At 37.0% G+C, this 13,241-nt stretch overlaps 2 protein-coding genes across 2 annotated transcripts; both read right to left on the reverse strand.

The window, feature by feature from the left end:
• Window positions 1-1,121: 1,121 nt before the first annotated feature.
• Window positions 1,122-7,036, reverse strand: LOC131771574 (2',3'-cyclic-nucleotide 3'-phosphodiesterase). Its single transcript, XM_059087387.2, has 5 exons — window positions 6,852-7,036; window positions 6,190-6,502; window positions 4,152-4,484; window positions 3,325-3,635; window positions 1,122-2,040 (listed from the first exon to the last, which is right to left on the reverse strand). The coding sequence occupies exons 1-5, from the start codon at window positions 6,954-6,956 to the stop codon at window positions 1,726-1,728; spliced, it is 1,377 nt and encodes a 458-aa protein (XP_058943370.2). The 5' UTR covers window positions 6,957-7,036; the 3' UTR covers window positions 1,122-1,725.
• Window positions 7,037-9,133: 2,097 nt separating this feature from the next.
• On the reverse strand, window positions 9,134-12,452 carry LOC131771575 (dickkopf-related protein 3). The gene is made up of 4 exons (XM_059087388.2): window positions 11,979-12,452; window positions 11,186-11,375; window positions 10,024-10,222; window positions 9,134-9,802 (listed from the first exon to the last, which is right to left on the reverse strand). Exons 1-4 carry the CDS (start codon window positions 12,291-12,293, stop codon window positions 9,763-9,765), a joined length of 744 nt encoding a protein of 247 aa, XP_058943371.1. The 5' UTR covers window positions 12,294-12,452; the 3' UTR covers window positions 9,134-9,762.
• Between the last annotated feature and the right edge of the window lie 789 nt (window positions 12,453-13,241).

Consider the following 13,241-nt stretch of genomic DNA (forward strand, 5'->3'; position numbering starts at 1 on the left):
AGGGCAGAGTGTATTAATGAATTTCAACTTTCAGTTACTTTTCCGTTAATCCTCAAAATTACCCCAGTAGATAAAATTATGGTAAACTGTGTGATCCCAGATATGTTATGTATTCAAATGTTACAATTGTTTTCCTCTGACTGTAAACCTGGCGTCAACTTCTCCAAGACCTTTAACGATTCATTTCGTACAAAAATATCTGTAGACTGCAAACAAGAACTTTGCCACGCGCATTATTTCACGAACCAGGGGGTTTGATCAAATAACCCCGCACTAACAGATTTACCGTGCTTTCCAATTAAAGAATAACCGTTCTTCCGCGCCGCTGTAATGGCATTTAATGAATGTCAGGTCAACCACCCCTTTTCCCCAGTGATCATTCATGACAAGAATTGCGGTAACCCGGCGTATTACCCTAGCTGGTCAACTATTAAACATCCCCTTGTATAACTCGAGTGCCGGACAGAGAACATTTTACGACTGCACAATGCACATCTGTAGCAACCTAGGCAATACTCCTGATTAAAACTGCAAAATCGATTTCTACTTTTAAATTTTGCCTGAAAAGTAAATTGATCACTGACTTTTTAAATAGCACGATATCATGGTACTTTATAATAATTTAGTATTTATTGTATGACTAATTTTTAAATAAACATGTTAATTTTTTGCTGAGGCAGACACTAGAGTACAAATGCACGACAGGTCACTATGGACCGCCAAGCGCCGAAAGACGCAGAAAAAGTAAGAAGGAATCGTATTTTCCTGTTTGGCATCTTTTACTCTGCCAGCCCAGTTCCCGTCTTCTTTGAAAAAGTATGCCTAATCGCAGATCGATGTAAAAATAGGGCGAGGAGTGACAATTAAGGTTTTTCTTACTGACTGAAAATTCTTATATACAAATAACAAAACGAACCTTGACTTCATAACTTACGAATGAATGCGTTTTTCAACAGGGCCGGCTAGCAAAAGAATGCATTCTCATAATTAGATTTGAATTTGCAAACAAACCTTCTATTGGCGGGGGCGTAAAGTAAAAGGAAACGAAAAAGGAAAAGAAGGAAGTGAAAAAAAAAAAAAAACAGAGAGAGAGACATGGCGATGGCAAAAGAAGGTTTAACTCTCACTTTTATTACCTATTATGTGATTAATCTTTCGATTAATTATTTTAGCTTCTTTTTATAACAATAAATAAAGTGATTTCTGTTCACTGTATCAAAATAATGTATCAAATACGTCCACTTATTGTTGCTCCTGTTCTTCTATTTTGGTAGTTAGCGAAAAAAGGTAAAAAAATAAATGAACCCCCCATCATCTCGGATCGTCAGAGGGAATCATTAGATGTGCGGGTAATCAAGAGTATGAGTAGTAAGAGGATTGGAAGAAACGACCGAATTTACAACCAATGAGGGGTAAAATTTTCCTACACGCTCGCGCCGCTAAAAAAGAAAACGAATGATCTCAAAAGAGCATTATGTTACATTCTGGAAGAGAGTTTCAACTTGTTAAAGGTAAATCTGTAAACAACATAACCTACAGGAAAAAATCAACTTGAATTTGCAGCATTTAAGAGTTCATATCTCTCTTTAGAGTTATTTAAGATAATACAATGATTGCGTTGAGCAAATCCAAAGGGAATCAGTTTTGGTTCAATTTAGGGCAAGACCCATGGTACCGCAGTTGTGAATCAGTGGAATTAAAGCATTAAAGGATTCTTAGACAAGATCAGAAACCATAAAACCCTGTGAAAAGTGCATCAATGTAAATAGGTTCGTTTAAATAGACAGCCCAATGTCCATCACCATAGTCACGGGCCAGACCCTTAGTGACTGCATACTCCAAGTAACCCTGATTGGCCATTTCCAGCCTAACAAGCTCACACATGTCATGTTGCCCTTGAATAGGCCTTGTGTCTCTCTGCAAGGAGAGAGTGATGTGGGCTGTGTCTCCAACACCGACTGTTGGTTTGATAGCCAGGTTAGCATATGAAACAGGAATAAAGGCAGATCTTTCAGTATCAGATACACAGGCTGCAGCTTCCTGAAAAACAAGAGGCAAGTAATATTTATGGTGGAAGGGAAATTAAAAACTATACGGAAAGTAAAACTATGGGGAGGCACATTTTTGGTTGCCTTCAATATCTGGAGTTTCTATTTAGGTAAAAACAGACCACTCCCAGGTAGGAGACTAAGTCATGGTACAAAAGTGACACACAAAGTCTATGTTTTAACAGGGCCATGCTGATAATTCTCTCTTGATCCTTTCACTTCTTTTAGTGAGATCTGAAAAGTTCTCCTGACAATATCAAAATCTCGCTGAGCAGTAAGGCAATATAATGGAAGGAATATATCACTCTAAGCAAATATGTCAACCAATAGAACAATCAATTCCCTGAGCCAGATAAGTAAGAAATTTGGAATTATACATAAGACTTACTATAGAAACCCTTGTTGGTCAAGAGCATATAGTCAATATACAAAAGTGTGTGAAGATATTAGGTTATCAGTAAACCTAGTTTCCAAGCCCCTTATCCATTAGTTTCAATAATGTATAATAAAATAATTATTGAATTCTGTTTTCACATAATATCATGAATTATCAAACCTCATGTCCATGTTATCTGCCTCAGCCTAAGCTTCAGTAGGTAACTCAGACCTCGGCGTTGATAATTTATGATATCATGCTTAACCCCATCCAATAATTAATTATTGAGATCTTGGGAGCTAAAGGACCTATATGAAGCATTCTCTTGTCAAAAGGGTGCCATTTACAAGAAGTTAATGTCAACAAATTGATGGAAAAGCAAGTGGCAATTGTAAGTTAAGTAACAAATCATATTTTGATAAATGATGTGTATGGCATGCAAATTCTTTAATTTGCAAAATGAATGACCAGATTGAGTGTGGCACATTCATCATCTGAACATCAAAGAGCACTTTTGGATTGAGTGTTGTAAAACCAAAACCAATTGAAAGTAATTACAATAGCAAATCAGAAGAAGGGTTAGAACTCTGAAGAGCCAATGAGAACTTAAAGTAAATATAAAAAAAACTGCCTAAAGTGAGGGTAACCAAGTCATGATTGGTGTTAGTTTTGCCTCTGATCGGTTAAGAGAGTGCTGCAAGTTTTCTGAACCAATCACAAAGTAAAGCAAAACCAATGCAACACCAGATTACTTTCAACACTCATATATCTTACTATGCATTAACTTCAATTTGTACATGATTGGAATTCTACTTTACAACGAAAACAAACAAGGCTAAGGGTAATTTCAATTGGAAAAGGGCTATTAGGAAAACAACTAACAAATTCATATGCATTTACTTTGAATCTGAAGTTATGTCCTTCCTCTCCTGAGGCACCTGAATCCAAGTTTCTCCACAACTTTAACTGTGATGGGCTTAATTTGACCCTTGCTGTTAAAGCTCTTGGTGTGATTGTCCATGCAATGACTGTCAATGTTGTTACAGATCCAAGAGCTTCTTGCACAGCAGACAAAGATACATAGTCACTTGATTTATAACCAAATATTCCTTGGTCAAAAAAAGAAGTTATATGGAGACGATAAGGCTGTTTTTCTAGACATGACAGTGATAATGCAGCACATGTAACTTCTGTCAAAGTTGTTGAGAAATCTGAAAAGACAAGTTGAGCATTCACTGAGCGCATTAGTATTAAGCTTCTACCACACTCTGGGTTCACAGATGTTCAGTAATGCAAGTTGTGAGCATTCTGCACCCTTCCAATATCAACAACTTCTAAAGCCTTTTGTTTGTGAGCATGGATAGATAAAAAAAGATGACCAGTTGATTGCTAGCACAGTAATCAAGTAAAGAAAGATCTAACTCATTAGACATTTGTCACAAGTGCAGAGCAAAGAAAAAAATGAGAAGTAATAAATACTTGCCACAAGGGAGGAGGTTAGTGGTACATTACACATCAACAAGTAAAATATTTTTAAATCCCTAGATTCCAGTAATTAAATGAACCAGCCTGATAACTTAAAGAATTTGCATGTATGTCACTCACTGATACTCAAAGTACAATAAAAATACTTTCAAGAATGTTTTATTTAAAAGGAGGTAAATTTTTTTAAATTAAAATTAAAATTATCTGTTCAAATTATAAAAATTCTAAATAAATAACCTTGCCTTGAGCATCTTCATACTTCTCCTTGGTAAGCTGATCTCTGAATGAAGGGATTTTTTCTATGCAGTCTCTCAAAATCTGCAGCATGTAGTCTTTCAAAGTCCTTAATTTCTCTTCTGATGGAAACCATCCATAATATACAGCAAAAAATTGCTTAAACTTTGACATTTGATCCCTCAGAGTATCCTCATTTACACTGTGTTGGTTCCTCAGTACTAGTTCAGTAATGTTGTATTTCCACCATGTTCTGGGTTCCACCAATACCACATGGTAACCTGTATTATGTGCAATAGTGATGTATTTGGACAGCTTCCTGGAGTCAACATTGGTGTTATCTGCAATATATTGCAAATAAAAATTGTAAAACAAACTTGTCAATGAAGTTTCTTTAAAGATTCATTTAAAAAATGCAACACACTATTCATAAACTTTAAATATGAAGGATATGTAAGAATCCTGAAAGATCTTCAGAGGATCTTTGAGGATCCTACTAAGGATCTTCAAGATCTTTAAAAAATCTTTGAGGATCTTCAAAATTCTTGTTGAGATCTTAAAGGATCTTTCATTTTCTTGCCAAGATCTTCAAGGATTTTTCATTTTCTTACCAAGATCTTAAAGGATCTTTCATTTTTCCTGATCTTGGCAGGAAAATGAAAGATCCAGATCTTCAAGAATCTTCAAAAGATCTTGCTAAGAATTTCGAATATCCCTATACTGATCTTAGCAATAAAACAAAAGATTCTTGAAGATCTTAACAATAAATTAGAAGATCCTTCAAGATCTTGCTTAGATCTTGAGTATTGTCACATTTCTTGTTAAGATCTTCAATATTCCTGCAAAGATTGTTTAGAATCTTTCAAATTCTTACCAATATATTTTATGTTCTTCGACATTCTTTCCAACATCTTCATATTTCTTTACAATTCTTCCCAGATCTTTAACAAACAACCAATTGAAAGAACTTTTTAGTTCTTTCAAAATCCTCAACAATCTTTCAGGACCATTTAGGATGTTGCAAGGGAAACTCTAGCATTTTGCTGAAAATATTTAAGGATTTTTTTAAACATTCTTTATAATAATGATCAGTCTCAACACTTTTTTAAAATTGCGGAAATAATATATCACGACTAAAAAAAAAGATCTTTACAAGGATCTTTGTAGGATCCTGATAAAATCCATGTGGATCCCAGCAAAGATCTTAGTAAAAAATTCTTGAAAGGATCCTTTAAAGATCTTTGAAATATCCTCATTTTTACTTTCAAGATCTTGAGGGATCCCTTGCAAAGAACTTTTCTAGGATCTTTTCAAGGATCTTGAAGGGATACTTGGAGGATCTTCATCAAATTCTTGAGGATCTTATCAAATGCCTTTCCTATAAAAATGTTTAAAGATGTTTTAAAGTTCCTTGTCTTTAAGTATCTTTGACTGGGGGTCTGGCCAAAATTTCACTAGTCAACCCTACAACAGAATCTCTTCTGTCCCACAAACAGTTGAATAACCTCTTCTAAGGACTCAAAAGAAGTTAATATGGGGAAAGGAGGTTTAACATTTAACCTTAAATACCTCTAAAATAAACTTCAACATGAAGAAGTTGCTCTCAATTATTGACTCATCTCATTATTCCATGCATTACAGTTCTTCCTACACAGGGTGTAAAATTAATTTTTTTTCTGATAGCCACTTGGCTCCTAAATTTTTCAAAGTGGTAGCCAATTAAAAAAAAGTTGGTCACCATTTTTAAAGACAAATAAAACCTTTTTTTAATGCTGTCAGCATTCTAAATAGACCCTCCAAACTTAAGTTAGGAAAAAGATCTTTAAGTGCTACAAATTGGACATTTAGATGTCCAATTTAATTCACTTTATCTTTAAGTAAGGTTATGATGAAGCATTCTAGTCACCAATTTGGCGACTAATTTTCAGGATTTGGTCGCCAAAGTGAAAAATTTAGTCGCATTGGCACCAGTGTACTGGGCGCAATTTTACGCCCTCCTACAAGTGAATTTCATGACATGATCTTATTCCTATCCTCAACACTTACCTATAACAACCACTGGAATCCCATCTTCACAGGTTCTGCTTGCTTTTTTGTTACATTTTAAGTGCGTTTCCTCATATTCCTCCATCTTCCAAATATATTCCCCTTGTTCATTCAACCTTAAGTCATCTGCTGAGCAGATCACAGCCATATTACCATACACCTGCTTTATATTTCGTGCTATTTTTGATTTTCCACTTCCAGGTAAACCTCTCATTATGAACATGGTTTTAGAATTCATAATAAACTCAATGGTTTTGGCATCTTGTAAAAATGGGAAGTTTAGAGTTTCTCGATCGTAATCATCTTCTTCATTCTGAAAGAAAAGCATTAATAGTAATAAAATCCAGAATTACCAAGAAATGGCATAATAAAGGTGAAAAATGATAATATGTAATTTGTTCCTGTGTGCCCCGGAAGTAATCTTACAGTGAAAGAGAAATCCGTGAGTAAGTTTCATACCTATTTGTAGGAAATGCACTGATGATCAAGGAGTACTGAGATTCTGACATTCAGCAGTGGTATAGATACATATTCTCAAGTGACCACAAACACGCGAACAGGCAGTAGCCAAACAAAATGACTAACAGTGAAAGCACGATAAATCCCGCAAGACATCACACACCCCCCGTCCAAAACAAACAGTAGACACTTTTACAACGCACCTTTTTCCTGCGATCCCTTTCAGATGATATCAAATAAACCACTGTAGAAACAAAAGCAATCGAAAAGCCAATCGCTACAAAAACTGCAAAGCTTTTAAGTTTCATTTTCAAATACAGTGGCAGCAAAACCTCGAGCTTGACTTTTTCACTTCCTTGCGGCTAATTTGTAGTCTCCTATTAAAGGCGGTAGCCGCTGACCGATAGCAAGAACAATTGCCCTTGCTATTGGTCAGCGGCTACCGAAGGGGCGCAATACAACGAAAGGTGCCTAAGGTACCTCTAGATAATTTGTCAATCTACCGTTGTGGCACACAGAACTCCAAAACAGCTTGAGCTGCAGCCAACCAAGCGAAAGAAGAAAAAAGCAGATTGACTGTTGCAGGAGAAGTTCTGGAGCGCTCAAATGAACCGCCACCGATTCACTTCAACATGTCCAGGCGTCGATGATGCCAAACTAGTAATCTGTATGGGCTTCTTCTACAAATAGTGCGATTTCCTTTTTTGTTTTTTTGTTTTTTTTTTAATCTAAGTATGATGTGAATACAACAATACTGAATGATCTTTGACCTTTAGAACAATACATTGGAAAGATAATAGGATTACAGTTCGATACTTACAATCACTGTGATAATGTATCACCAAGATTGAAACACTCGCCTAAAGCTATCATTTCCCAGTAGCAGATTTTTTTCGAGCTAGGTAATACTAGTTAGAATACACTTGCAAACCACAGTTTTTTTCCTATGATGCGACAGTTCACGTCTTAGACTGCTTCTTTTTCGTGCCTCCTTTTTCCAAAATGCAGCCTTGCGTAACACCTACGAAACGTTTTGTCCTGCCTAAGAACTATAGGTTATATTTGTTGCGATATTTTATGCTACACATGAGGCAAACGTGTCAATAAAACATGAAAAATGTATGTAAAATGGTCCAAAATAAAATGAAGGCGGGAAGACCGGTTGTACGGTCATATCAGACTTCATGACCGTTTAGTTGCGCTTTCGCTCTAACAGTTATTTTACTGTGTCTCCACAATAGCTGATGCAGGAGGGGAAGAGGTCGAAATGTGTATTTACTGTCGGCAAACGCCATGTGTAACGACCAACAGTCGCGAATACCTTGGCTAACGGGAAGCTCATTTTCAAAATCACGTGCGACGTAGAAAAGATTACAAGACGTACTGGAGGGCTCTGGACAAATGTGGGCTCTGGAAATACCCTGTTTACCAGGCTAAAAAAGTCAGACTGGAGGACCTTGGAGATGCAGTCCGGGAAAGGATGCTCAATTGTGTTATAAAAGATGCGAGTTCAAGGTTTCCTAGTCCTCCTGGTATTCCTTATATGGGGCATAGAAGGGAATAATACAATTCTCATACAAATGCCCACGTCAAAGAGAGTACAAGTACCAGATTGTTTATGGTCCACACAGCAAATTACGATGACTTTATATTATACCCTATAAGTTAGGAAAAGATATACAATACAAAGAAAAGTAACAGGAGGAAACATTAGAGAATAAATCTTCTTGGAGAATACCAAGTATAAAACCTAATACTCGTGATTTCATTACCTGGGACAAGCAGTTGGTGGAATTGGAACTACTCAGTGTGGGAAATTTGGAATGGAAAACGCCTGACATGACATCTTTCTGAGCTTCAATGCACCATTTGTTGGCTTTAAGGCAAGTAGTAATGGGGAGTTGACATCCAGGAAACTTCATTTGTAGTGAAGCAAATAATGAATTTTAAAATGTCACTAACGTAAAAAGCAAGACGCTCACTTGCTAAGCAATAAATTTGACCGATCCCTGGAACCAAATAACTGTTTTCTTACAGGAAAAGCTAATTTCATTGTACATGTCGTGTCGTGAAAAACATTATTTTGCCGAAAAGATTATAAATAATCTTAATAATCTCTTGCCAGAACTTAAAGCTCTTACAACTGAATGTAAGGTACACATCAGTGAAACTGGAAGGCAACATAAACGATCTGATTCCGAGAAAAACTTTGCGGCGTAGAAAGGAGTCGCTACATATTTTCATCTACCAAATCATTCTAAGCAGGATATGACAGTCTACGGCCTTTGCCTCTATCTAGGCGTTCGGAAAGCCGCAAACTCCAGATCAAAAACTTATCTTTGAAATCGGCACTACCCACGAGTATCAATGAACGCTTTTCATCCAACCAATTTATTTCTGTTCTTCTCTTTACCATGTTCCCACCAATAGCCTAGCTCCATTTCCCGCATAGAGTATAAATCACATATATATAACAATTTTTCTATTTGCTCTGACGAAGGGCTAACATTCAAAACGTCAGCTTGATTTAGAAACTCTTTAGGGTGGCCAATTTACGTTATCAACACAGCTAAGTGATATTACCAGATTATCTTGTTATACCCCCACCGACGTAGCACCATAGTTTCTTTAGAAACTTACCCTCTTTATTCATTTATGGTTTGTTCTAATAGTTTAGCACCTAACTACAATATTTTGCTATTATGTGTCCGGAGGCAAGGCAGATATGATGTAATATACTTCGAAACCTCTTTATCTATGCAGTTTACGTGAATAAATACGTTACCTACTTAATAGAAGAGAAATCTGACAACGAGCTTTTAAAAGTCTGTAAATGGAAGAATAATTTGTAATGTTTACGTAGAAATATTTGGAGAATAAAATTGATGAAACTGGACAGCGATTATGCTTGAAGTCAGTGTCTAAAAAAATTTTATTATCTTATGAAATATATTCACTTTCAATTAAGGAAATGAGAGACAGATAACCAGCTGACGCTTAGTTGAAGTCTCCACCTCCCTACTCAGAGCACTGAGTAACTGATTCTGTTCTGAGACGAAATAGACTTTACCGAGCAAGTTTCTTCTTAAGTAGTCTCCTGAACTGGATGATCACTTAGTCTGGCTTCATACACACTTCATGACTTCCAAACACACTGTTTAACAAAGAAAAATAATGATTAATTCAGCCATTTAAAATCAATTTTGGTTACTATGGATAAACCCGTAATGACCTTAAAAATTATTTAGGGAGAGTTTCTCCTCTCGTTAATTTTTTTCTGTTATTCTTATCGCTATCAGTTACCAAGTTAAATCATTTCTGATCGTCATTATTGTTATTCATTATTATTATATTGGTTTAATTTATTGCATTCACCCTTTTTGAGCGCATTCGAGCCCAGGCTTACACGGTCCACAGTCAGGCTTTTCTCCTACCCATATTTTTCGATACAAAATGGCCGCGCACTGATGGTACTCCTCCAAGGTTGGCTTACATATCGGCAAGTGGGAGTTGATTGTTGGTTCCAAAACGCAACACGCCTCTTTACAATCGCTGTCCTTCTCACAGAATGTGCCTGAAATCAACATCTCAAAACGTAAAATATAATATTAGGGGGAAAAAGACATTTTGATTGCTATAGTCTTTAATTCCAGTAGACTACCTTGAGGGACAGCAATTAGGATGGTAATTATAACAATGATATACACATTCAGACAAAAACGCTCCCCAAAGTTTATTTCTAAAGAAACGATATCCGAAGTTTTCTGTGAGTGACCAACCGAATAAGAGGCTCCTTCGATAACTTCTCGTCCTTTGGTGCAGTCGATGGCATAGACAGAGGTCGGCTTGAAAGTTCTTGTAGCGAGGCGTGCAGGACGCTAGGTGCTTCACATATAAGCATTCAGAGCAAATGACGATCCGCATATTTATAGGTAACCAATGGGGTATATCTGATCGAATTTAAATCAGCAACTGTTGTGATCTTTGCAGTTGTTACTGAGGAAGGTCAGATCGTCCAACGGTACAAAGTAGAGTGCAAATAACGTGCGAATAGAGTACAGATATCATGCGATATTGTACGGTTATTTGGTCACTTGGTTATTGTAAAAAAAACCTGTTTAACCAGTCGGCTTCGCGCGCTACGCTTCTCTATCTGCTTTGCTTTTCCCACCTCATGAGAAATGAGCAGAAAGACTTAGCAGAAAAAAGCAATTGGATAATGAAAACTTAGTAGACGTTTTGGTGTGCAGTATCGCTCAGTATTTTTACGAGTTTTTTTTATTTTGACTTGCTTTACAGGCTCGTCAAAACAGGGCACAACTCGTAAAAATACTTAGCGTTACTACACACCAAAATGTCTAATAAGATTTATTTACTTTATATTTGTATCTTTCTTAGATAATGGTCATAGCAAGCACCAGCACTACAATCGATGTTACCACCAGTTGCAAAAAGCACACGTTGTCATGAGCTTGCAAAATAATCAAAAACACCAAAAAAGGATGGAGAGATCTTTCGAAATATTTGATTGCCTCACCTGGATCCCCTTCTGCCTTCTTCTCACATCTTCCAAAAGTGCAGACCAATCCCTTACAACACTGGTCCTTGCTGTTGCAGCCTACGTTAAGTTTATGACATTTTTCACAGTAGAGCACGTTACAGTACATTCCCTCTTTGCAAGGCTTTTTCTCAGAACACTCAGCTTGGTAATATCCAGGCGCTATCATCTAGAATACGACACCAAGTAGTAAGATTATCACTAAGTATCTCCTCTCAAAATAAAAGAATTTCTAAAGCTCCAAGGTTTAACGCTTAAAACTCTAAAATCCGTCTCTGCGTTTAGCTTTTAGGTATTAGTATAAATCTACTTGCGTTTTATGAAATTGTTTGCATCTAATTGGCTACGTACGCTTTCTATTCCGTGATAGACAGTGAGAAGGGTGAGTGACCTAACATTGTACTTTTGTCGGTGAAAGAAATGAAATGAAAGTATTAGCCTATCTTGTTGCTTAATTTTAAACAAATACTAGTAGATTTATTATAAGAACGATTAAATTATTAGCTCACGATTTTTATGCACGATGGTTGATTCGCGCCTCGCCCTCACTGACTATCACGTGATAGAAATCTCGAGCTCATAATTCATATTGTTGAAAAAAAAATAGGTTGAAGATGGCCTTTTCCCACAAAGCTGAGAGCGCCTTGTACGTTCTTCTCCTTTCTCGATAGTTTTTTTTTCTGAGTTAGCGAATCGGTGATCGGAAGTAAAGCCCTGAAGACTGGCGGAAAATTTAGCGGGGCTTATCACAGTCAGAAACTCTGTAACCTACTTGTCGTCTTCCTATTCCTTCCATAAGCCTCCCACTATGGGACCTTCCGTGTTTGATTTTATTCCAGTGCAGTCCTATAACAGATCGATGAATTTCCATTTTCGCAGTATTTTTACGGCCGAATAACTTGCCAGCATATTTCTCTTGAATCCTGTTTTGGCTGATATTCATTTTCATGGTACTTTTTTGAGATCCATCGGACTTTGTTCCTCGAAGTATTAGTTCTTTCGTTCTTCCTTGTTTTCCAAGTGAAAAGTAGGTCTGGAGTAAACATCCAAACAATAACAAGAAAGCTTTGGGATTCCTCGTAAACATTGCGCTTCTGATTCAATGGTTAGCTCCAGCTAGTTGGAGAGACATCATAACAAATGGTTCCATTTCGCCAATATATAGCGGCAAAACATGGGGGACGTACTTTCCATGGACGTGATTCGATTGTCTTAATGTTTAGAAGTCATACTTTTGACTGAAATATTCGCCAGAGAAATTCATGCATGTATTAGGGCTAGAATATTTTCTTCTTCAATAATTTATTGCCTCAACAACGGGTACGTTATTTACCAGTATACTTGGAAGATAAGGCTGCCCACAGATACGCAAAGCTAACTGACAAGGCCAACTTGCATAGACTAAATTACCGTCAGGAAAAATATTTACCGACTGATTACAAAGTATTAATAATCGAGATATTGAAAAAGAATGGCAACTTCCAGAGAGTAAGCGAGTTTTAATTGCCTGTAAAAATAATCTTTAGTCTGGATGACAACTTATCAGTGAATCGTGGCTGTAAATTTCTTCACGGTTGACTGATCATGAGACATTGTGGCTGGCGAACCGTTCTGGTTAACAACCACAGAATCTCCTCGAATAAGCGCCAGAGCGCTTATAATTTCGGCTAAAAGAAGGGGGGGTTGCGCTTATTGGAAGGAGGGTGCTTAATCGAAGGGGATGCTAATTCTTCTCCTGAACTGATTCCGTTGTAGTTGAAATTTAAAAACTCAGAAATTAAGTGACAATACAAACAGGCTTTCCTTGTATCCCAACTATTTATAAAAGTTGGAGGGGGTGGTTATTCAATGGGGGACGCTTGTTGTAGACATTATGGCCAAGGTGGTGGGCGCTTATGGGGGGGGGAGAGCTCTTATTGGAGCGTGGGCACTTACTCGAGGAAACGCGGTATTCACCAAAGTGGTGGTGGTTAGTGGTGGATATTTATCCGAGCCACGAAGCGGCAAAGAAGTAGCCACATCCACTTCGGTAAAT

This window comes from Pocillopora verrucosa, chromosome 1 (assembly GCF_036669915.1).
Source record: "Pocillopora verrucosa isolate sample1 chromosome 1, ASM3666991v2, whole genome shotgun sequence".
Lineage (NCBI taxonomy): Eukaryota > Metazoa > Cnidaria > Anthozoa > Scleractinia > Pocilloporidae > Pocillopora > Pocillopora verrucosa.